The sequence below is a fragment of the Trichoderma virens genome (genome assembly GCF_000170995.1).
Source record: "Trichoderma virens Gv29-8 chromosome Unknown TRIVIscaffold_90, whole genome shotgun sequence".
Taxonomy (NCBI): domain Eukaryota; kingdom Fungi; phylum Ascomycota; class Sordariomycetes; order Hypocreales; family Hypocreaceae; genus Trichoderma; species Trichoderma virens.
The window spans coordinates 169303-190007 of NW_014013659.1; the positions used below are offsets into that span (position 1 = coordinate 169303).

Consider the following 20705-nt stretch of genomic DNA (forward strand, 5'->3'; position numbering starts at 1 on the left):
GGGGTTACCTCACCTCCAGACCAGAATGCTACCTAAGGCGGGAACCTTGTTTGGAAGCCTGCTGGCACTGTGCTCGCTGTGTCTGGTGTGTGGTTTTGCGGAAGAAATTACTTTCAATCCTGTGGCCAAAAGCACGGAGCCACGGCTTACCAGGATGGCACAGTAGCACCGATCCGGAGCTGAATCAATCTCACGCAAAAAGCAAAGCACCAGCGTCAGAGTCGCAGCGAAGGACGTAACAAGAAACAATGTGAAGGTGAGGCCGCTCTAGGCATAGCCCCCAGCGCGTCGCAGATTCAAATCTCGCCTCGTTCGAAGGACCGATATGGTCAGCCTTCCCAACTTCCGCATTGGAGCTGCTCTTCTCCCATGCAGGGCCGTGGGCTGGTGGTTTCTCGGAAGATTTTACTTCGTTTTTTGTCCTCGCACCAGGGATTGTCCAGCGCTGGAACGTTAATGAGCCCACTCGGATTGTTTCTGTGTCTCCTGATGAAACCTCATTCACAAGAGCTGTGCCACCCCGCTCTGAGCGTCGCTTGAGTCTATTGGCAACCTTGAGAGTAACATGCATCTACTGTACTCCGTAATGCTCCCTCCGAGCAGACAATCAATCAATGGCAAACAATTGTCGGAAATATTATCCGAAGCTGCATGAAAAGCGCTGCCCTATCAGACGCCAAAACGTAGCCTCCGCTTTTTCTTTCTCTGTCTCGGGCGGACTATTTTCAAGTCTTCGTCGTAGCCTCGGGAGCCCACCTTTGATACGGGGAGCCCCCGTGCCATTCATTTACTGAATACTGGGCCGGCTCATGTTAATCTACGGGGCACGTGGATAGTGGCCGAGCATGAGTGGGATGAGTGGGAGCATTGTGATGCTATGCTACTGCTGTGGTTTCTAATTCTCCGCACAGGCTACGAAGTACTACCGAGGTCGCGTTGATCATGACATCTTGCAATGGGGCTCAATTGTCGACAGACAGTGGCTTCATTGCTCCCATTCTCGATCGCCTTTTAACTTTTGAGGAGAAATGGGGCACAACCCCCTTTATCCGCCCAGATTAGCCGGCCAGGCCCGAAGCTGAGCATATTTGATGGCACATTTTCCATATTGTTCGCACATGGCCGCCGGGTTCGTGCAGAAACTAAACTGCCCGCACCAATACTTTGCTCACAATGCAGAAAATGGCGAGATCGGGAATCACGGCTTCATTCCGGTGGCTTTGCAGAGGAGATTCTAGAGCCAATTTTTTTGCGTAGTGAAAAAAAAATTCCCTAATTCTAAGCGCCCTCTCAGCTGATGTGGTAACCGATAGGCCTTCTCGGCGGTTTTCGGTGGCGATGTGGAGATGGGGATTTCACGGCGTAAAATGCATTAACTGGTGTAACAATGCCAAAAACACTGCAAGACCCCCATAACAAACAAACATTGCGCTCTAGAAAAAAAACAGCGCTGGAAACTGCCACTACTATATCCGCTGACTCAGCGTGCTGCTGCACCTTGGGCTGGAAAGGGAATTGGCCTCCCATGCACGGTGCTATTTATAACATGTTGGAGCTGCAGAAATGGAGCCGCACCACTGATAAGCTGCTTAAAATAAAAAGGGAACTACATAAAACGTAGTAGCTGGTGACATTGGGTATTCATCACGAGGCGGAGAAAGCAAATAAGTACCTACTCATGGCTCTGTACACAGGCAGATGCTGTAGATACTGTAGTAGATGCGCGATGCTGAAGCCGGAGCTAGACAAAGACAAGCAAAAGGAGGGATGGAAGAGACAGAAGCAAATAGTCTGTTCCATCCATCTCCACTGACTGAGTCTAAGTTGACTTCACCTCTATCAAGGCGCAGGTATTTCGGACTAGACCTCGGTCTTTTGGAGGGGCTCATGTCGTCTCTAACCTGGTTTGCCTGGCCACTCGCAATTTTGCGATACGTACTCCGTACCTAAGTACTAACTTGTACGTACCTCCTCGTACAAGCATCGCCAAGAAGCAAAGAGAGCGACACCAGCAACAGTGAATATTCCCGTGGCCAACCGCTGAAGAGGCAGAAAAAAAATTAAAATGAAGTAATCCGGTGGGAAAGCAGCAGAAGCTGCGGTTACTCGCAAGTAGTGGCACCGCGCCGAAGCTCCGCACGGCCTAAACCCCGACCCCCTCTTCCAATCAAGTCAGCAGAAAGACACAAACTCGACTCTCCTCCATCCACACAATCGCCCGTGTTCTGTCCTTGTTTAATCTCTCTGCCACAAGCCCGCCCGTGAGATCTTTCCCTTCCCCAGAGACAAGCAGCGATCATGTACTGGCTACTGCGACCCTAACGGACACAAGACGACCACAAAAAAAAAGATCCTCCGACTCATTGCCCCGAGTGTCACCGAGCCCCCGGGCGAGCGGACATTGCCGCTACACATCACTTGGACCTCTGACCCAACGAGCCTCTGCCGTACGGGGTGTCTCATTTTTTTGCCCTTTATCAGCTTTTCTCGCTATGGACCCATCTTCGGGGCCTCCTCGGCCGCCTGCTGCTGATGCTGAGCACGAGCATCAACTCAAGCATGACGCCGAGCCTGAGCTTGGCCTTGAGCGTCACCAGCAGCAGCATGACGAATCTGAGCACCAGGACCAGCAGCAGCAGCAGCAGCAACCTCATCCTGACGGCCTGGCTGTGACCTCGCCCGCCGCCGTCGACAGCGCTGTTGTCGCCAGGGACGATGCCGAGGACAAGCTTCTCACAGCCCCTGACGCAAGCTCAGACGCGGCTCCTGTCGCAACCCATCTGGCTCGGTTCGAGTTTAGCGATCACGGCACCAAGATCTTGATGGTCGAGTGGTATCCTGGCGCCGCAGCAGCCCCCACCCTGTCCGGTCAAGATACGACGAATGCTAGCGTCGACGTCGCCTCCAGCGATAAGGTCGGGCCTCAATCTCATGATAGCCATGCCGGCGATGCATTAGCCGCGCCAGCCCGCGTTCCCTCGAGCCCTGTTGTCGACGCCGCTGTCTGGGAGGTGTCGTGGACCGGCAAGTCGACCTTCCTGCCGGCCAGAGACACCGATGAGGACGATGCCAGGCGCCGAGTGTACTTCATGCTGCCTCCTGACGCGCCGGTGCCAGCCACGGTGACGATTGCGCGTCCTGGACGGCCTAGCCTGATCCTCAAGCCGCTGCCGGCCATCTTCCCTGAGCACTTCCAAGCGGAATCTGGGCCACGGGGCGTCCTACACACGATATGGGCCAAGAAGCGCCTGAGGGAGCTGGAGCTCGAGATGGAGGCCGAGATGAGGGCAAACGCTGAGAGTGTGGGCCTGGAGATGGCTCTGGCAGAGAAGCAGTGGATCGTGGACAACTTCTTACGTGCTGCCCCGTCTCCCGTTCCTACTACCACCATGACTCCCCGCTCTCCAGTCACTGGACGCCTTGGTGACAAGCTCAAGGGCTTGCGTCTGGCCACTTCGCCGGCAGATCTGGTGCCGAGCCCAGCAGGTAAGCCCCAGAAAAGCATCTCATACATATGCCTATCTCATGCGGTTTGTGCTCGTGATCTCGGACTAATACAAAGTTCTCCCGAAACAGCAAACACATTTACCAGCCCCGAGAGCCAGTCCCACATGCTGTCCCCTCTAGGAGGTGACATTGCCGTCTCATCCTTCTCGGCCATTTCGCGCAGCCGCCCAACCGGCCCGATGTCCCTTGATGCTGCCCTTCGAGGCAACGCAGCTCCTCCACAGCAGCCTGATGGCCAAGATGCCGAGGATGATCTGTTTGCCCTGCCCATGAGCCCTCGAAGCCCAGACATGATCAAGAGCCCGTTTAGTGCCTTGGGTGTGGGCCTGGGCCTTTGACCTTTGAGACACAGCGCTTCTTTTTCTTTTCTTGACAAAGGATGAAAGAGACTTTTTGAGAAGAAAGAGAGAGAAAGAAAAAAAAAAACCAAATTCCCAGCATTGCATAGCCTGTTGTCAACATTTGTAACATTGATACGATACCCTTGAACGCAATCGTTTTTTATCAAGGCCACATTAGAGAGACAGAGAGTCCTTGATGATAGACTTCTTTTTTATTTTTTCTCTGTCTAAGAACAAAAAAAACGACATGTATAATCCACCATATAGATAGTGGCGTCCAATACTTGGCTGCTTCTAAGTGAAGCTTCATATAGGTCTAGATTCCTGCAAGATGCTTTCATCCATGTACTTGCTTGTACAGAGTTGACTACATGTATACTGTTATGTAAAGACGAGCCCCAATGTCTCTCCTTTACATCTAGACGTAATGAATCTAACTAGAAAGTAGAAGCTCTGCCCTGGGGATATATATCATACAGATCGCCGTCTAATTACGAATCAAGATGATGTTCGTCAACAATGAGAGAGTGCATGCCCAAAGAGGAGGCTAGACAGAACCGCTGTTTTCACCCCAAACGCCAGGCTCACCTCCCAAAAGTAAAAGAAAGAAAAAAGCACACTTCACCTCCAACCGCCAACGCGGCCCTCGTCCCAACGCTCTTTACGCTCCTGTCTCAGATAAAACTGCGTCTTGGCCTCCCTATACCGCCGTATCCACTCGGCCGCCTCCCTCTCCGACGTCTCCCCGCCATCAACGCCGTCGCTGTCCAGGAAACTCTCCTCCATGGCCTGGCAGACGAGGGCCTGCTCCTGGACGCTCTGGCCGAGCAGCTGGTACAGCGCGGCGGGGCTGAAGCGGGCGAGGGCGAGGTCCATGTCGGACTGCTTCTGGCGCCACTGGCGCTCGAGGGCGTGCATGGAGAGCAGCTGGGCCTGGGCGGCGGAGCGCTGGCGGGCGAGGCGGGATTCCTGGTCGGCGAGGCGGGCGGCGAGGTCTGTGTTTGCGGCGAGGGAGGCGGCGAGGGCCTGGTGGGAGGCGAGCAGGGAGGGGTGGATGGACGAGGGGGCGTTTGTGAGGCCGTTGAGGAGGGCTGGGCTGGTGAGGATGTCGGCAATGTCTTGCTTGCTGTTTGTTTCCAATTTCGAGGCGGTTAGCAAGCTGTTTTTTTCTTCTGAGGAGGAGGAGAAGAGGAACGGGATGAGGGTAAAGCTCACGACTTGTCCTGGAGCACCTGCGGCAGCCACTGGTCGCCCGGATCAGGGACCTCGGCGGCTCTCGCGACGGCGGACGGAGGAGGCGGCGTCGGCCCGGCTGCTGAAGAGACGCTTGGGATCGCCGAGGTCCGGTACTGCTGCCCCGCTTCGGACAAGGACGACGGCGGAGGCGGAGGTGCGCCGGAGGCTGGCGTGCTGATGCGGCTGGGCTCTTGGCTGCTGGGCTTGGGGGGGAGGATGGGAGGTGTTGGGGCGTGAGAGTCGGGCGGGAAGCTGGACATGGCTGTGGTATAGAGGGGGGGTTTGGCTGGGAGAGGTGGTGAGAATATGGAGAGAGAGAGAGAGAGGGAGAGAGAGTATGAGGTTGAGGTTGGAGGTTGAAGCATTGCCTATGACGGAGCTTGGTGTGGGCTTGCCTCGTGGCTGGTGGGACTGGCGGCACTAGTACGAATTAACTCTATCTACGCCTTGATGGATGATTTTCAGTATCTGATTGATTGAGATCTTATCAGATGTTGTAAATGTTATATCTTGTATTTTGTAGGGTAAACTAAAAATGATGGTCATGGAAAGGTATTCGAGGCAAAAAAAGTCTTCAGCATTGATTCATCTTGTCTTAAGCCTGGTCCACTTTGCTCTGTTTTGATTCTCCCGATCCGGCTGTTTGTCTTCCAAGACAACTAGACAGCTGTGCTGTTTAATTCATGGGCTAACAAGAGGCAGGTCTGGAATTCTTGCGTTTTAAAATGGACAGTGATGTCTCGGGGCGATTTGTGCCATGGGGTTGTCGTGTGTACGAGTCCTGACACCAATCGCTGCTGTGTAGTATTATCAGAGTCATTCATTGCATCTTGTGGAAGTTCTTATGGACCATAGGGTGAGAGAGGCGTCGACTTTAAAATAGACTACGAAAAGACACTGTGCAAGGAAGGATTACCCTGGTAGATTTCCAGCCATCGCGTCATGGCGGGGAAGATGAAGGATCGTAGCATACATCCAAGGTGGTGGGCACTTCATTTGTGAATCGCAGTTTATTGGAAGCTATGCGGCGTTCGTGTGGATATTACCCGGTTATTATCATGTCAATTGCAAGAATCCTACATAGTATGAACTACGCAACAAAAGGTCCAACACCGACATGCGAGGAGTTACTTTGTCATGAGCAACTATTTGCGGAGTGCAGGGTAGCTCTGCCTCGAAGCTTGCCAGCCCAATGCCTGACTTTCTAGGTCAGATACCATAGCCTAGAAGCATATCATGTCTTCAACAATAATTGTAGCTCATGTTAAACTAAAGTAGTTCAAAATCAAGTTCCGAAACCAGTTCTGACAGAAATGAAATCCCCCACGCCGGTGCGGTGCTTTGTTCGGGCGCCGGAGCCGAACCGAGTTGTCCCGATCCTCCGTGTCCAGATCATCTCGATCCGTCTACATACTGCACAGTACAGATATTGCAGTAATAACTTCCGAAGCGAACAGGCTAATAACAATAGTCAAACCTATACCTCGTATCCCCGCGTAAACTCACTGGATAAATACTAGTCACGCATCCAACAGGGTTACTTGGCGCGGCGGGGGTCAAGTACATGATACCACCTCTGCCGTATTAATGTACATGTATATTCAGAAATGAATGGCATAATTGAATGACTTCACAGCTGAATTACATATCTTTGTATCATTATTCGTCGTAATAACATATTCGTAGAGACGAATGAGGCATCAAAAACCGACCGTTTGCCTCCGCCCGCTAGTTTAGCACCCCCGGAAGGGCCCGAAGGAAGCACATCGACACCATGTTGGTAGCCCAGCCGCTCCGCGTATACTTTCCCTTCTCAGAATACCTCGTCCTTGGACATGTGCCTTAGTTTTAGTCTTAACCATGCGTATCTGGATCAGCCGCGGTTCGTCCCGGGGCTTCTCGTCTAACTAGTTCTTGCTCTTGATCGTGACTCTTTCTCTCGTCCTTTGGCTGTATTGAGCCGTGATTGTGAATCTGCGAGTAAGAAAAGCTCATCGTAGATTTTCATTTTTGCGCTTGACGAGCTTCTCATGACTGATTTGACTTGAATAGACCGGTAGCTTCTAGCTTGTGGTCAAGAGTCATTTATGGCTCAAGGTTGCGTCATATAATCAACAGTATACGATCGATATAGCAGCTCTCATTAAAACGAGAGAAGAAATGGGCTTCGTCGAAGCTCTAGTGGAGAATGCCTCCATCAAGACAATTCCCCTCGCCACGGTTGTCGTTTGGGCAGCTCTGATGACCATAGGCCGCATACAAGAGCACCGGAAAATCAAGAGCCTCGGAAACTATGGCCCTTCTCTAAAGCCTCTTCTTCCGTTTGGTAAACCATACCCACTAACCTCTCAACATACAAGGACAAATCTGCTAATCTATCTCACAGGCCTGGATTTTCTTTACCACGGTATTCGCTCCACCATCGCCCAGCAGAACCTCGAGCTATGGAGAGACGTCTTCTTCAGTCAGTTCTGGACCATCGAGATGCGCATCCTCAACGAGCGAGTCTGCTTCACGGGTGACCCCGAGAACATCAAGGCTATGCTCGCAACGCAGTTCCACGACTTTGGCAAGGGGAAGCGGTTCCATGAGGAGTGGTCCGACTTCCTCGGCGACAGCATCTTCACTGTCGACGGCGCGCGCTGGCACGACAGCCGCCAGCTCCTGAGGCCGCAGTTCTCCAGGGACCGCGTCAGCGACTTGCATTGCTTTGAGAAGCACGTACAGATACTGTTCAAGGCCATAGCCAATGGCGGCCCGTTGGATGGGGAGGATCAGCCTGTTGATCTCGCTCGGGCTGACGGACGACGTGTCGACATGAAGGATCTCTTCTATCGATATACACTCGACGCTTCCGCCGACTTTCTACTGGGCACCGATATCAAATGTCTGACGTATGTTTACTTCCTCTTCATAATCTGTCTCTTTCATGGCGCAGCAAAAGGAGAGTATATGCCGCAGCTGACCATGTTCCTGCCGCAGAACCCCTGAGCAAACCATCATGCACTCCTTCAACGAAGTCCAGCGCATCCAAAACATCATGATCCGCATCTCCAAGCTGCGCTGGCTCATCCCCAAGAAGGCCTACCACGCCGCCATCAGAGACATTGAAAACCTCGTCAACCCCATCATCCAGGGTGTCCTGAGCATGAGCCCAGACGAACTGGCCGCCCACACAAAATCCGACCGCGACTACACCTTTCTGCATGAGCTCGCCAGCTTCACCCGCGATCCCAAGCTGATGCGCGACCAGATCTTCTCCATCCTGCTGGCTGGCCGTGATACCACCGCCTCGGCCCTGTCGTTTGCCATGTACGAATTGAGCCGCCACCCGGAAGTCGTCGCGCGTCTTCGCAGCGAGATCCTCACCACCGTTGGCACCCATCAGCTGCCCACCTACGAGCATCTTAAGGAAATGTCCTATCTACGCGCCGTTCTCAACGAGACACTCCGCCTATACCCTCCCGTCCCATTCAACGTCCGCATCGCCCTCAAAGACACGACCCTCCCCCGCGGCGGCGGCCCCGACGGGACCGAACCCCTATCCATCCTCAAGGACACACAAGTCGCATACTCGACCATCGTCATGCAACGCCGCCCTGACCTCTACCCCCCGATCTCGGAATCCTTTGCCGACCCGGCCATCTTCAGCCCCGAGCGCTGGGCCGTCTGGCATCCCCGGCCGCACGACTACATCCCTTTCAACGCCGGCCCGCGCTTCTGTATTGGCCAGCAGTTTGCCCTCACTGAGATTGGATATACGCTGTGCCGCATCTTCCAGCGCTTTGATCGCGTCCAGAGCTTCATGCACGAGATTGATGACAGCCAGCCGCTATTGAAGTCGGATATTGTCTTGTCTCCTGGACCAGGAGTGCATGTGGCCTTCTGGGAGGCTAAGAATGACTAATGAGCAGATATATCACTTGCTTGTATCAAGTAAAAGAAAAAAAAAAGAAAGAAAAAGGAGAATAAAAAAGGGTGAGGTAGTAAGTAGTCTTCTCCTCTCTTTTTGTAAAAATAACATATTCTTCACATGTAACAGCCAAATAATGCATCAAAATGGAAAGTTTGTCTTGATGATACTAGAACCTGCGAGTTCCTTGAAACAATTCCTAATTTTCGGTTTGTAACTACATCTTGTAGTAATGCATGGTAGTGCAACCTGTGTGTCCCCCCTTTAGTTAAATGGAACACAAAATGAACAATAAAAAACAGACGTTTCATCATCATACGCCTTAACCTTCTCCATCATGTAAATTCCAATACATAAACAAATCATTGTCCCTTGTCTTACTTCCTCCCAAAGCTATCCTTGACGGCCTGGCCAAATCTCGCGATAGCCGCGTTCATGTTCTCAGCGCTAGCCGCAGCAAACGTAGCACGGAAGTACAGGCCTGGCAGAGCAGAGTCCTTTTCCGTGAGGAACCATGATCCTCGGGCGACGAGCACGCCGCTCTTGATGCACGAATCGAAGATTTCCTGCTCAATCTCCAAAAGGCTGCTGCTGTCCGCCTTGGGGTGCTTGGTGTGGTCAATAGTAAACCACAACTATGAAAAGAGTTAGTTACTTTCAAATTCGTAGTAGCTTGAAAGAGAGAAAGGAAATGACCGAAACTTACAAACATGCCCGCGGCGGGAGGCGTCCAGCTGACGAGATCCCGCGGCAAGTTATCCTCGCAAGCAGCTAGCAGCGCGTCTCTCTTCTTGGTGTACTCCAGCCGCAGGTTCATCAACCACCGCAGATAACCCTCGTGGCCCCATGTCTCATCCAGCAGCTTGTGGACAATGACTTGTGAGAAGCCACTTGGTCCTTGACTGGCGACCTCGGCGTGGCGTTGGTATCTTTCGACAATCTGCTCCGAGGCGACGATCCATCCAAGACGGGATCCCGGGACCAGAACCTTTGAAAGAGAATCCATTCGCATTACTCGGCCGTCGACATCCATGCTGACGTATGTGGGAATGAGAGATGAGACGAATTCCTCAACATTGCTCGGCGCAGGGGCATCGGGCTGGCCGCGGCCCGTATACGGCTGCATCTGGAGGAAGTAGTACGGCTCATCTTCCAGGATGAATATGTCGTGCTTTTGCGCAACTCGGTAGATGGCCTGCCTCCTCTCGAGGCCCTGAGTTGCTCCGGTTGGGTTCTGTCCCGAGGGAACCGTGTATAAGAGGTGCGGCTTTCTGGATCCCCTTGCGGTTTCGTCCCAGTTGGTGAGAAGCTCGTCCATGGCTTCGGGGATGAGACCTTGTTCGTCGATCGGGATGCCATAAGCCTTGACACCCAGGGGAGCGATGGTCTCTAAAGCCGTCGAGAAGCTAAAATCTTCCGTCAAGACGGAATCACCACGGTCCTTGTCTAAAAACATGCGCAGCGCCTGTTCCAATGCTCCGGTACTGCCAATAGTCTGGCAGATTCTCCAGTCAGCGTAGGGCGGCTTGCAAACAATCTCGGTGTGCTCAGTAAGGAATCGAAGCATCTGAGCAGATCCTGTGGCCTGGCCATAGTTGAGCGCGATAGACAGATCGTAGGTGCCGTCACGATCGCGGGCGTCGTATTTGCCGATGGTGACCCTTTGTCCGTGAGTGGTCGTTGCCTTCTCCGAAAAGTCTGGCGGCATGGCAACTTTCATGTCGAGTTCATCGAGGGGGAACAGCTCGCTGGAGGGCAGGCCGCCGCCGAGGGAGATGAGTCCGGGCTGTTTTAGATGCTTGGCAGCTTGCTTGAGAGAGCAGGGCTCCCTCGATCTGCTCTCAGCAGTGAGGTGATCTGTAATTATCAGCCAATGAACTAATGCTTTGGTGTGTATGCTTGATATGTCTATGACATACTGTCCCATCTTTTCGCTTTCGGTTTTCCCGTTTGCTATCAGGCAAGTGGCAAGTCAGCTGTGCTCTCTTCACTTCCATTTTAGTCATATCACACATACGGGTCCCTTGAACATGTCACTATCAGATGCAGCAGCAATGCCTGCTACCAGCTTTCCCGCCTTGGCTCTTCTCGCGGCGATCTCACCGAGCAGTGAAGGTGCATAATCAACTTGATGTGTTGCTGGCTGAGCTGTGGCAGCTGCTTCGGCGCTGTAGAGATGGCTTGATCTGCTGTGCAATGGTCTGACTGTGCGGCTGGATATCGAGACGACGCCCTGGCGAGAGGCCATGAGAGCCCTGAGACGGGCCGCTTTTGTGATGGGGAGCATGGTGGCGGCTTATATCCAGCCGGGATGCTTATAGCTTCGTCTGCTGTGTATGTGTGTATATCAGCTATAAGTCGCCACTTGGTATGGGCTGTTGCTCTGCGCGGGTAGGCAAGATGTCTGGCTGGGAGTGAGTGCAAACAGACTGTGTAAATAAGAGAAGGCTATTGACGACAGTGTCGCACAGGAAATGTGTGGTACACGGACAAGTAGGAATGAAGGAGGAAAAGGGAGGTGAGCAAAGTAGAGGTTTGGAAGGCGTTGATAGCGATACACTTGCATATGCATCTCCAGCCCCTCCAACCCATTTCCCCAACTCGATATCGATAATGCAATAAACCCGGCCTATAGTAGAAGAGAAGCATTTGTCAACCGCTCCATAATTGGCATCTCCTCCCCATTAGCAGCGAGCCTTTACGCGATAGTTGGGGGGACCGGCCGGCCATTTCGGGGGAGGCGCCGGGATCGGGGTTCCGCCGTTTGTAACCGCCAGTATCCCGCGATTCTCTGCTACGGCATTGGCGCTTCTCCAACAGTGATCTGACCCGCTAATTACGTACTTGTACGCTGTGGCGCGCCCTGACGATAACATGAGAGGGATCTTGGAGAGACTATTTTAGGGGAGTGTGTGGGATACTGCCTACTTGGGTAGTAATCGTGAGATGAAGCCAGCACGATTCGACATCCGACAGCGGCAGCTGATTTCCATATCTGCGGAGCATGTTTTGTCTACACGTGTATTTACAGAGATTTGATAGGATATATTACATGCACGGGAAGATGGTTTATTTGTAATTTTCTGACATTGAGCTCTGGATTAATGCATACCAATGTATCCAAGTAGATAGTAAATGCCTGTGCCCACATCCAGTTACAAGGTGCCAGGGATTATCAGTATACACCAATACTACGACTTGTACATGCCGGCATTGATGGGCTTGGTGCCCCTGATAATCGGCGTGGCGGGGAGGATGGAATAGATGGCAGCTGATGATATTCATTGGCTCATCTTGATTACTTAGATCTCAACCAAGTCTGTTGGCTTATACTAGTTCTGACCAAGATCTCGCAGCTTGGGTTGAAGATGGGAGATGGACGGCACAACGCAACGCAACACCATTTCTCCATGACACAACGTCCACTGGCTTCGTTATCCATTCCTTGGAACTGCTCACCCATCCTGATAAGCGCATGGCTTGGTATTTCACTGATGCAAAAGTACATGTACCTAATGAAACCATCACCACCCCCGCAAAAATGAAAGTAGCAGTCTGCACTGCACTGCTTCAACTCCTCACTGCTTACATAATGCAACCGAAGCTTCCCAGTGACGGAGCCTCCCTGCAACTTGCCCATGCCAAAACCATGGCCTCAACAGCGAATCCCCTCCGCATTGCAGCAATCTGGCGCCAATGAGCGCAGCGACCCTGTCATGAACCAGCAGCTCCGGAAATGACTGAGCATTTGCGCTGTGTGAACCCCCGATAGCTGACGAGACTGGGCTTTCCGCCATGTATTGGCCCATTGGAACTCCGCGCGTCCATGCCACCAGCAGCAGCAGAGCTTCGGATGCCAGCATCTTCGTTTCCTACGATGGCCTGCAGAGCCATTCGGGATCGTCTCTAGCATCGCCCCAGCCTGAGGCCAGTGCGCGGCCGGTCACGGCGCCGCAGCACGACGAATCCGAGGATGCGCAGCCGCCTCCAACCCCCATGACGCCGAAAACGCCGGCCGTCAAACCGGTTGAGCGCTACGAATTCTTTCCAGATGGCGCTGCTGCGAAGAGCCAGACGACTGATGATGGAAAGGTGCCCGTCAAGGACCCGATACTTGCGCTGCGCATTGCCCGCACCGGCCAGATGTTTGCTGTCATCACGGCAACATCCATCACACTATGGCAAACCAAGGTATGTATATTTCTGTTCAATGCCATCTTGATCCCATTGCCGGCTGCATTGTCTAACTTCCCTCAGCCTGCGGTTGTCCTCGCACTAGTTGTTCGATCCGAAGCGTCCTTGGAGTCCTACGGCACTAATGTTGACCTTCTGCTGCGCCCTGATTCCGCCATTCTCGTGGTTCATACTTCCAAGGGATACCTCATTACCTATTCGATAGCGACCGATGGCGAGTCGAGAGTCTATAAACCACACTTTGCAAACTACCACAACGTACAGAGGAGGAAACAAAGCCTAATTGGCCCACAGTCCCATCTGCGACCTGATCAGATTCTTTGGGGTCCGGGCGAGGGGGGCGGGGTTCGCGATGTCAGCGTACGATTCCGCATGGTTATCAAGGTTGACGCCGGCATCGAGAGTGCTCTTGCCCTTGACGACGAACTGGTTGTTGCAACAAGAAAGCCAGCTGCAGTGCAATGCATTCGCTGGACGCCCGACAGCAGCGGAAACCAAACCAGGACGGAGATCTTGAGCCGCATGGGCTGGGTGGAGAAGAGGGCGTCTATCGTGGAAATGACCCATGACCGGCCGATGAATTTGACCACCTGGATCACAAGTGATGGGCGAGCATATGCTGTTCAGCGCCAGCAACGAAAAACCACAACTGAAGAGGACCCCGACAGCGCCGAGGCAAAACGCCTCTTCAAGGGGCACTGCTTCCATATTCCGCAAGAATCGAGGGGACAAGCCGTACGCGCCGTCATTAACGCTCGATTTTCACTCATCGCCGTTGGCTGCTCGGATGGTGCAATCCATGTCTATTCGGTCAGAGATTACGAAGGCAACATTGTGTATTCCCACGCCCATCGCATGCCTTTCTCAATATCGACGGCGGGTTCCTTTACGACGTTGGCGTACTCGCCCGACGGATACTGTCTCTTTGCAGGCTTCGAAAAAGGCTGGTCTACCTGGAGCATGTTTGGCAAGCTAGGAAGTAATAGCTTTGGAGCGGAACCCAGCATATCGACCCTGAATGGCGAGCACTGGCTTTCAGGCGTCAAGGGCGCAGTTTGGGCTAGCGGCGGCTCTGAGGTTCTTCTGATAGGGCGACAGCATGAAGCCGTATGGTCGCTTGAGATGGCAAAAAATGCCATCACGGGCTGCTACAACGAGGCCAATGTCTTTCGTACAGTTCTACAGACGCCAACCAGCGTCATGATATACCGAGGCTATGATCTGCCTGACTTGACCAGCATATCGGCCGAACCATTTTTGTGGCACACTTCAAGAATCCCATCGTCATACCTTCTTAACCAGTGGCCCATCCGCCAGACAGTCATTTCACCGGATGGACGCTATGTTGCGGTAGCTGGTCGCCGGGGATTGGCCCACTACAGCGTCAACAGCGGGCGATGGAAGACATTCACCGACGAGGCGATGGAAAACGCCTTCGCGGTCCGGGGTGGTATGTGCTGGTACCAGCATATACTGGTCGCTGCAATAGAAGACAACCGGACGTTTGAGCTCCGGCTGTATTCACGCGAGGCGGCGCTGGACACCTCCCATATCCTGCACACCGAGCGGCTACCTGCTCCTGTGGTTCTAATCACGACTTCTGGTGAAGATTCCCTCCTCGTCTATACCTACGAGAATCTCTTGTATCACTACATTTTTGTCCCGACGGCCGGGTCAGTCCGCCTCATCCAGGTGGGCCAGATTGCATTTCACGGAATTGTGCGATCCCCTGCCAGAGTCCGAGGACTTAGCTGGATCTTGCCGGACAACCAGCTCAGCGACGGAGATCCTTCTCAGGATGTGGCTGTTGCATCTGTGCTCTTCCTCGTCGATGGCAAGCTAGTATTGTTGAGCCCCTCACTCAACGAGGATGGCCAACTCAAGTACGATATGCGGATGATTGCGCAGAACGTAGAGTATCATGTGAGCATGCGAGACCAGCCCCCTCTAAACGTCAATCACTCCCCCGAAGAGACCCAATCGCGGTATGGACCGCCAGCTCTCCGCGACTCCCTTTGGCTGTTTGACGGTATGGAGATTAAAGCGTGGGCCGATATCAACGAGCTTTTGGTAGCAGCGGGCGGAGACGGCGGTGGGAGAGATTTGCCGGCACCGGTGTCCGTAGACGTCGACTTTTACCCATTGTCTATCCTGCTGGAAAAGGGCATTGTTCTTGGTGTGGAGTCGGACTTGGTGCAGCGACGCGATGTGAACTTTTCCTTCTTTCACTTCGCAATCAGGGTAAGTCAGCAAGGCTCTGGTATTAACGAAAGTTATATTACTCACACCTCTTTTTTTGCAGACGCACCTTGTTCTACCAGATGTGCTACGGTTCTATCTCGGCAACAACATGACAGTCGAAGCGGCGAATTTGTCTCAGCAATACGAAGGATTGGAGTATTTCTCCCATGGGCTAGAGGTGCTACTTCATCGTGTGCTGGACGAAGAAGCAGACACATCGCCGAAGCCGGAAGATGCTGTCTTGCCGCGTGTCTTGTCCCTACTGTCATCTTCTAAGGAGTACCTAGATATCGTGTTACAGTGCACAAGAAAAACAGAGGTCCGACAGTGGAAGACGCTTTTCGCCTATCTCCCTCCAGCGCAAGAGCTGTTTGAAGAATCATTGCAACGGGGGTCGCTCAAGACGGCGGGCGGATATCTCATCATTCTGCATACCTTGGATGAGCTGGACGCGTCCTTGGAACAGTCTGTCCGAGTTCTGACAAGAGCAATAAGAGAAGGAGACTGGGAACTATGCAAAGAACTCGCAAGATTCCTCGCCGCCATGGATGAAACCGGAGAGATTCTCAAAGAAGCCATGAAGATGGCCAACGTTACGCAGGTGCCTAGCCGAGATGGCATCTCAAGCAGACTGGAGCTTCCGGTAACGGGGCTGGGGTTTATTACCAACGGACGCAGCAAGAATGGTAGCGACGACGAAACAGGATCTGATATACGGTCCCCCAGCGACGCCAGCAGCATGGGTTCGACTGTCAGTCCTTTGGACGGATGAAAGATGTGATGAAAAGGGCATACAGGGACGCTGATGGCTGCATGGGATGGATAGATGTCGATCATTACGATGACGGGTTTCTTGTTTTTCTTGTTTCTTCTTCAATTTTTTATTTCCTTAGAGGGCTGTTGTTTTTATGGGTTTGAATCGGCGAAACGGATGAGATGCGGGATTGTTTTGGGTAAAGAAGGCAAAAGGAGCAGCAAGCCGACAAGATGTATAAAGGATATACATTCTAGTGTATATATTGCTACCTTTCTTGATGAATAAAGTGGCATCTATAAAGGGATCTAGATATTAATGAGAGTCCCAAGAGTCTTGAGCCGGGATACTGCTTGTCCTTTGTTCCTTGTGTGAGTGAGCTTGATGCCATGCCATGAATCAATATAGGGAAAAGCCATCTCTTTTCAATCTGGATTTTAATTAATATTCATCATAGCGAATTATGTAATTTTTTTAAGGTGTTTAGAAATAAACAATGGCTGAATCAATCGCCGTATCCTCACCTCAACTCAGCCAAACGTTATCGCGGCTGGGCTGGCACAGAATAATAACAGACACGCCTCGTCTTAGCACTGGCCACTAGCAGCAACTGCAGTCACGTTATCGCCCAAGAAACAATCCCGCACCCCCACCATCAACCGCCAACCGCCATCGCTCCCAAAAGTCGAGATACTCAACGGCCATTTCGCCCTCGAATCCAGCATCTGCCGCGCGACTCGGCCTCTGAAAACATCGAGCCTCTCGCCCTCGCCTCACGGGCATGATCGCGGCCTGACTCTGCGATTATCGCCTCCTTCAGCCCGGCTTTTCCTCTGCCTTGTTGACGCTTGCTGCCTGTTGCTGCAGCCTCGTCCCTCTGCCTTCTTCGACCTCTTCAGCTTCTCCTTCGTCTTCGCTTCTCGTGTATCTGCGATGGATGACTACGTGAGCGAGTCTGATAGTGACTACACCAGCTATTGGCGGGACTGGGTGAGTCACCTTTAACTTTCCCGCAGCTTGTTTATCCGCTCTCCATCCCTCCTCCCTTCCCTTCCATCCCAACCGCAGCCCAAAAGCATAGCTCAATGGGCACCGACAACTCCTGCTGGTGCATGCCCAAAGCCAAAGAGACGAAGACGGGATGCCATTGTGACACGAATCCAAGGGGAAAACAAGATGGAAAAAACTTCAGACCAAAGCAAACAGACAAAGCTAACGCGCTACCCAACCCAGTTCATCTCATCTAGAGGAAACGAATACTTTTGCGAGATCGACGAGGATTACCTGACGGATCGCTTCAACCTGACGGGCCTCAACACCGAGGTCCAGTACTACCAGTATGCGCTCGATCTGGTGACCGATGTCTTCGACCTCGACTGCGACGATGATATGCGCGAGACTATCGAGAGCTCGGCCAGACATTTGTACGGCCTCGTGCACGCGCGATACATTGTCACTACACGCGGCTTGACGAAAATGGTACTGTATCCCCCTATTCTTTCTTCCCATCTCCCCTGTCCACATGTCCAATCAATGCTAACCGGCGCTGCCTCGATACAGCTCGACAAGTACAAAAAGGCCGAGTTTGGAAAATGCCCTCGCGTCAACTGCCACTCCCACCCCCTCCTCCCCATGGGCCTCTCCGACATCCCCAACCTCAAGCCAGTCAAGCTCTACTGCGCCCGCTGCGAGGATCTCTACAACCCAAAGTCGTCCCGCCACGCCTCCATCGACGGCGCCTACTTCGGCACCTCCTTCCACAACATCATCTTCCAGGTCTACCCGGCGCTCATCCCCTCCAAGAGCATCGAGCGATACATCCCTCGCGTCTACGGCTTCAAGGTCCACGCCGCTGCGGCCCTGGTGCGGTGGCAGGACCTCAAGAGAGATGACATGCGGAGGAGGCTGCGCAAGCTGGAGATTGAGTCTGGCTTCAGAGAGGAGCAGATGGAGGAAGAAGAGGAGGAAGAAGACGACGACATCGAATTCGAGGGAGTGGATGGGAACAACAGCAACATGAGGCTGATTGAAGGACCTATGTGAGCAAGTGGGGACGGAAAAGAAAGGAAATGCATTCTCATACACCTGGAAGAAAAAAACAAAAAGGAAATAAGGAAAATATTTTTCATGGGGACATGAGGAAGGGACTGAAAGTTTAAAAAAACCCAAAGAGACCCACGAAGATATGCTTTTTTTATGCGACTACCACAAACACAGAGACACATACTCACCAGCCCTCCCTTGTTTTCTGTTTCTTCATCTTTCAGCTAACGTCATTCCAACTCTTTCAAATCTCCCCGTTTACATAGGCACTTTCTTTGTTTTTTGTTGTACGAACAGGCGTTTTGGCAGGGGGCGGCGGGGGCGACGGCGGGGGAACAAACCAAGCTCTGGCTTTGAATCTCTATGTACGCATTGATGTTTTTCTCTCATTGTTTTGTCATTTTTAAATTAATACGCATTTATTCTTTTCAATTGTGACGAGCTTTTCTCCTAGTATGCTGTTTCCAACTTGATAATTTTTTAAGGAGAATCAAGATGTTGATCATCGTAAAAGATGATGTAACTTGGTCTTCACTCCATCTGATCTCGTAGATACATTTCCAGGCTCCTTAACGTAGCCACGAATCTTGAGATGCAACAGAAAAATACAAGGAATCTATATGTTATTACTAGACCACAACTATTCCTGACATGTGGCTAACCCTTTAAAAAGGAACAAGATAAGAACTATAAAAAAAAAGAAAAATATTTTCTCTTCCGAGGCACACTCCCCTTGTTTTCTAACTGCAATCTCCCCGCTGGGAGATGGGTATCATTTAAAACTCTTGAATCAATTTCTGTGTTGCGCCCCTTGACTCGTTCCTTCATTCAAGTTGTGTAATTCAACATCCTGGTACGGGTCATTCCTTGATGCTGGAGACCGATAACTCATCGTTGCGGGCACTGAAAGGGTAGCACCGTGTGCCTCAATATCCCTAGACTCCCTATAGTTGGTAGAAACGGCCATGCCACGCTCAACATCCTTTTCACCCACATAACCCAGTCGGCCAACGCCAGCCCAGAAGGCCCTATCTGGGCTGCGAGGGCCCCACGCCCAACCAGCTCCGACAGTGATTGGCAAATGATAAAACCTGAAGCTGAAGATGGCAGTAAAAACACCGATGAGAAAGCCAAACAAAATATCAAAACCATGGTGTCGGAAATCAAACCAGCGGGAGGCTGCTATGAAGATGGCAAGGCAAAAGGGGGCCACTGTAATGACGAGGAGATAGACAGGGGGAGCTGCCGCCTGGCGACGCAGAGACTGGATGCTGGAGTTGTATGCAATGCTTGTGTTTGCCCCTTTGCCCGTCATAGGAGCGGACGCCTCGTCGTCATACTGCTCAACAGCGGATCCCATTCGAGAAGGGAATGCGGCATGCACATCGTGACTGGACGAAGAGGTTCCCGTTGCCACAAATGGCATCGTTACAGCAAATTTGCTGGCAAGGAAGAGCGAGAGGTAGAGGAGACCACCCGCGGAGGCGGCAGAGTGGCCACTGGGATAGCTTCGGAAACCATCGTTGAGCTTTGCCTTGTCTGTCTGCTGGCAGATATCCGCCGAGTAGAGCTGGCCAATGCTATTGCCCAACTTGGACTCTCCTTGGAAGCCGCCGATCAGGTACTTTGATGCGTTCTCTATGTCTGGTAGGCATCGCGCGAGGAGATCAGGTCGAGGCTTGCCGCACATATTCTTGATACCGCTGATGAAGAAGAAGCCACAAGCAACAGACATGAGGAGTCCTAGCAGACCAATGTGCAGCTCCCACAGCTTACGCTTCCATACCAGCGAAGCAGGGGTATTCTTAGGCACTGTGGCCCCAGGGACGAAGATGATGGAGACAATAATGATGATGACTGCAGGAACACCGCAGCTCAGGACAAAGAGCAGCCAGTCTGGAACAGTCTCATGTTCTGTAAATGGGAAACTAGGGTGCTAGTGTTAGCTGACTAGGCGAAGAAAGGTTGATCAACATCTTGGCAGAGAGGAGACAGGAGACTTACGAGATGTCTGGATTAACAAGGGAAAAAGGCCGCTTGTTAGGCGTGATGACACCAAGAACGTAACCGACTGCAGCAACCACGATGAGGATGATCCAGTCGAAAATGTACGACGAGATAAGTCGGATCGAGGGTCTTCCCCTTTTGATCTCAGAGCCGGCGCGGGACATCCTGCGATATGGTGACATCTGCTTCCAGCAAGAGACAAAAAGTTGAGAAGAGGCGGGGGGTCCCTATAAGGGAGCGGCGAGGCTAACAGCAAGTATAATAGCTGAATTTGGCTGTCTCAGGAGGTGGGAAGGATTAAAGTTAAAAGCCCGAACCGGGGTTTGGCGAGGTGTGGACAGGCTCAGATCTCTCTCCGCTCAGTGGATGTGGCGCTGCTATAAGGACATCGATTTGCTCGGATCTCGGTTTTATCGAGGCGAAGATGGATTCCACAGTGGTGTCGATCCAAGGGGGACGCGTGGCAAGC

General features: G+C 52.3%; 6 protein-coding genes across 6 annotated transcripts; 3 read left to right on the forward strand and 3 right to left on the reverse strand.

The window, feature by feature from the left end:
- Positions 1-2492: 2492 nt before the first annotated feature.
- Positions 2493-3845, forward strand: TRIVIDRAFT_195364 (uncharacterized protein; the record flags this gene model as incomplete). Its single annotated transcript, XM_014095144.1, has 2 exons — positions 2493-2589; positions 2758-3845. 2 exons carry the CDS (start codon positions 2493-2495, stop codon positions 3843-3845), a joined length of 1185 nt encoding a protein of 394 aa, XP_013950619.1.
- A 624-nt stretch (positions 3846-4469) lies between these two features.
- On the reverse strand, positions 4470-5311 carry TRIVIDRAFT_120417 (uncharacterized protein; the record flags this gene model as incomplete). The annotated part of the gene is made up of 2 exons (XM_014095145.2): positions 4470-4974; positions 5064-5311. Coding segments are annotated over 2 exons (753 nt in total), but the record flags the coding sequence as incomplete, so codon positions are not given.
- A 1933-nt stretch (positions 5312-7244) lies between these two features.
- Positions 7245-8991, forward strand: TRIVIDRAFT_40365 (uncharacterized protein; the record flags this gene model as incomplete). The annotated part of the gene is made up of 3 exons (XM_014095146.1): positions 7245-7410; positions 7471-7978; positions 8067-8991. The coding sequence occupies 3 exons, from the start codon at positions 7245-7247 to the stop codon at positions 8989-8991; spliced, it is 1599 nt and encodes a 532-aa protein (XP_013950621.1).
- Positions 8992-9374: 383 nt separating this feature from the next.
- Positions 9375-11245, reverse strand: TRIVIDRAFT_40829 (uncharacterized protein; the record flags this gene model as incomplete). Its single annotated transcript, XM_014095147.1, has 4 exons — positions 9375-9632; positions 9704-10854; positions 10917-10950; positions 11015-11245. The coding sequence occupies 4 exons, from the start codon at positions 11243-11245 to the stop codon at positions 9375-9377; spliced, it is 1674 nt and encodes a 557-aa protein (XP_013950622.1).
- A 1547-nt stretch (positions 11246-12792) lies between these two features.
- On the forward strand, positions 12793-18681 carry TRIVIDRAFT_232164 (uncharacterized protein; the record flags this gene model as incomplete). Its single annotated transcript, XM_014095148.1, has 6 exons — positions 12793-13188; positions 13255-15432; positions 15494-16183; positions 16778-17176; positions 17420-17665; positions 17747-18681. The coding sequence occupies 6 exons, from the start codon at positions 12793-12795 to the stop codon at positions 18227-18229; spliced, it is 4392 nt and encodes a 1463-aa protein (XP_013950623.1).
- Positions 18682-18836: 155 nt separating this feature from the next.
- Positions 18837-20400, reverse strand: TRIVIDRAFT_232165 (uncharacterized protein; the record flags this gene model as incomplete). The annotated part of the gene is made up of 2 exons (XM_014095149.1): positions 18837-20157; positions 20234-20400. The coding sequence occupies 2 exons, from the start codon at positions 20398-20400 to the stop codon at positions 19020-19022; spliced, it is 1305 nt and encodes a 434-aa protein (XP_013950624.1).
- Between the last annotated feature and the right edge of the window lie 305 nt (positions 20401-20705).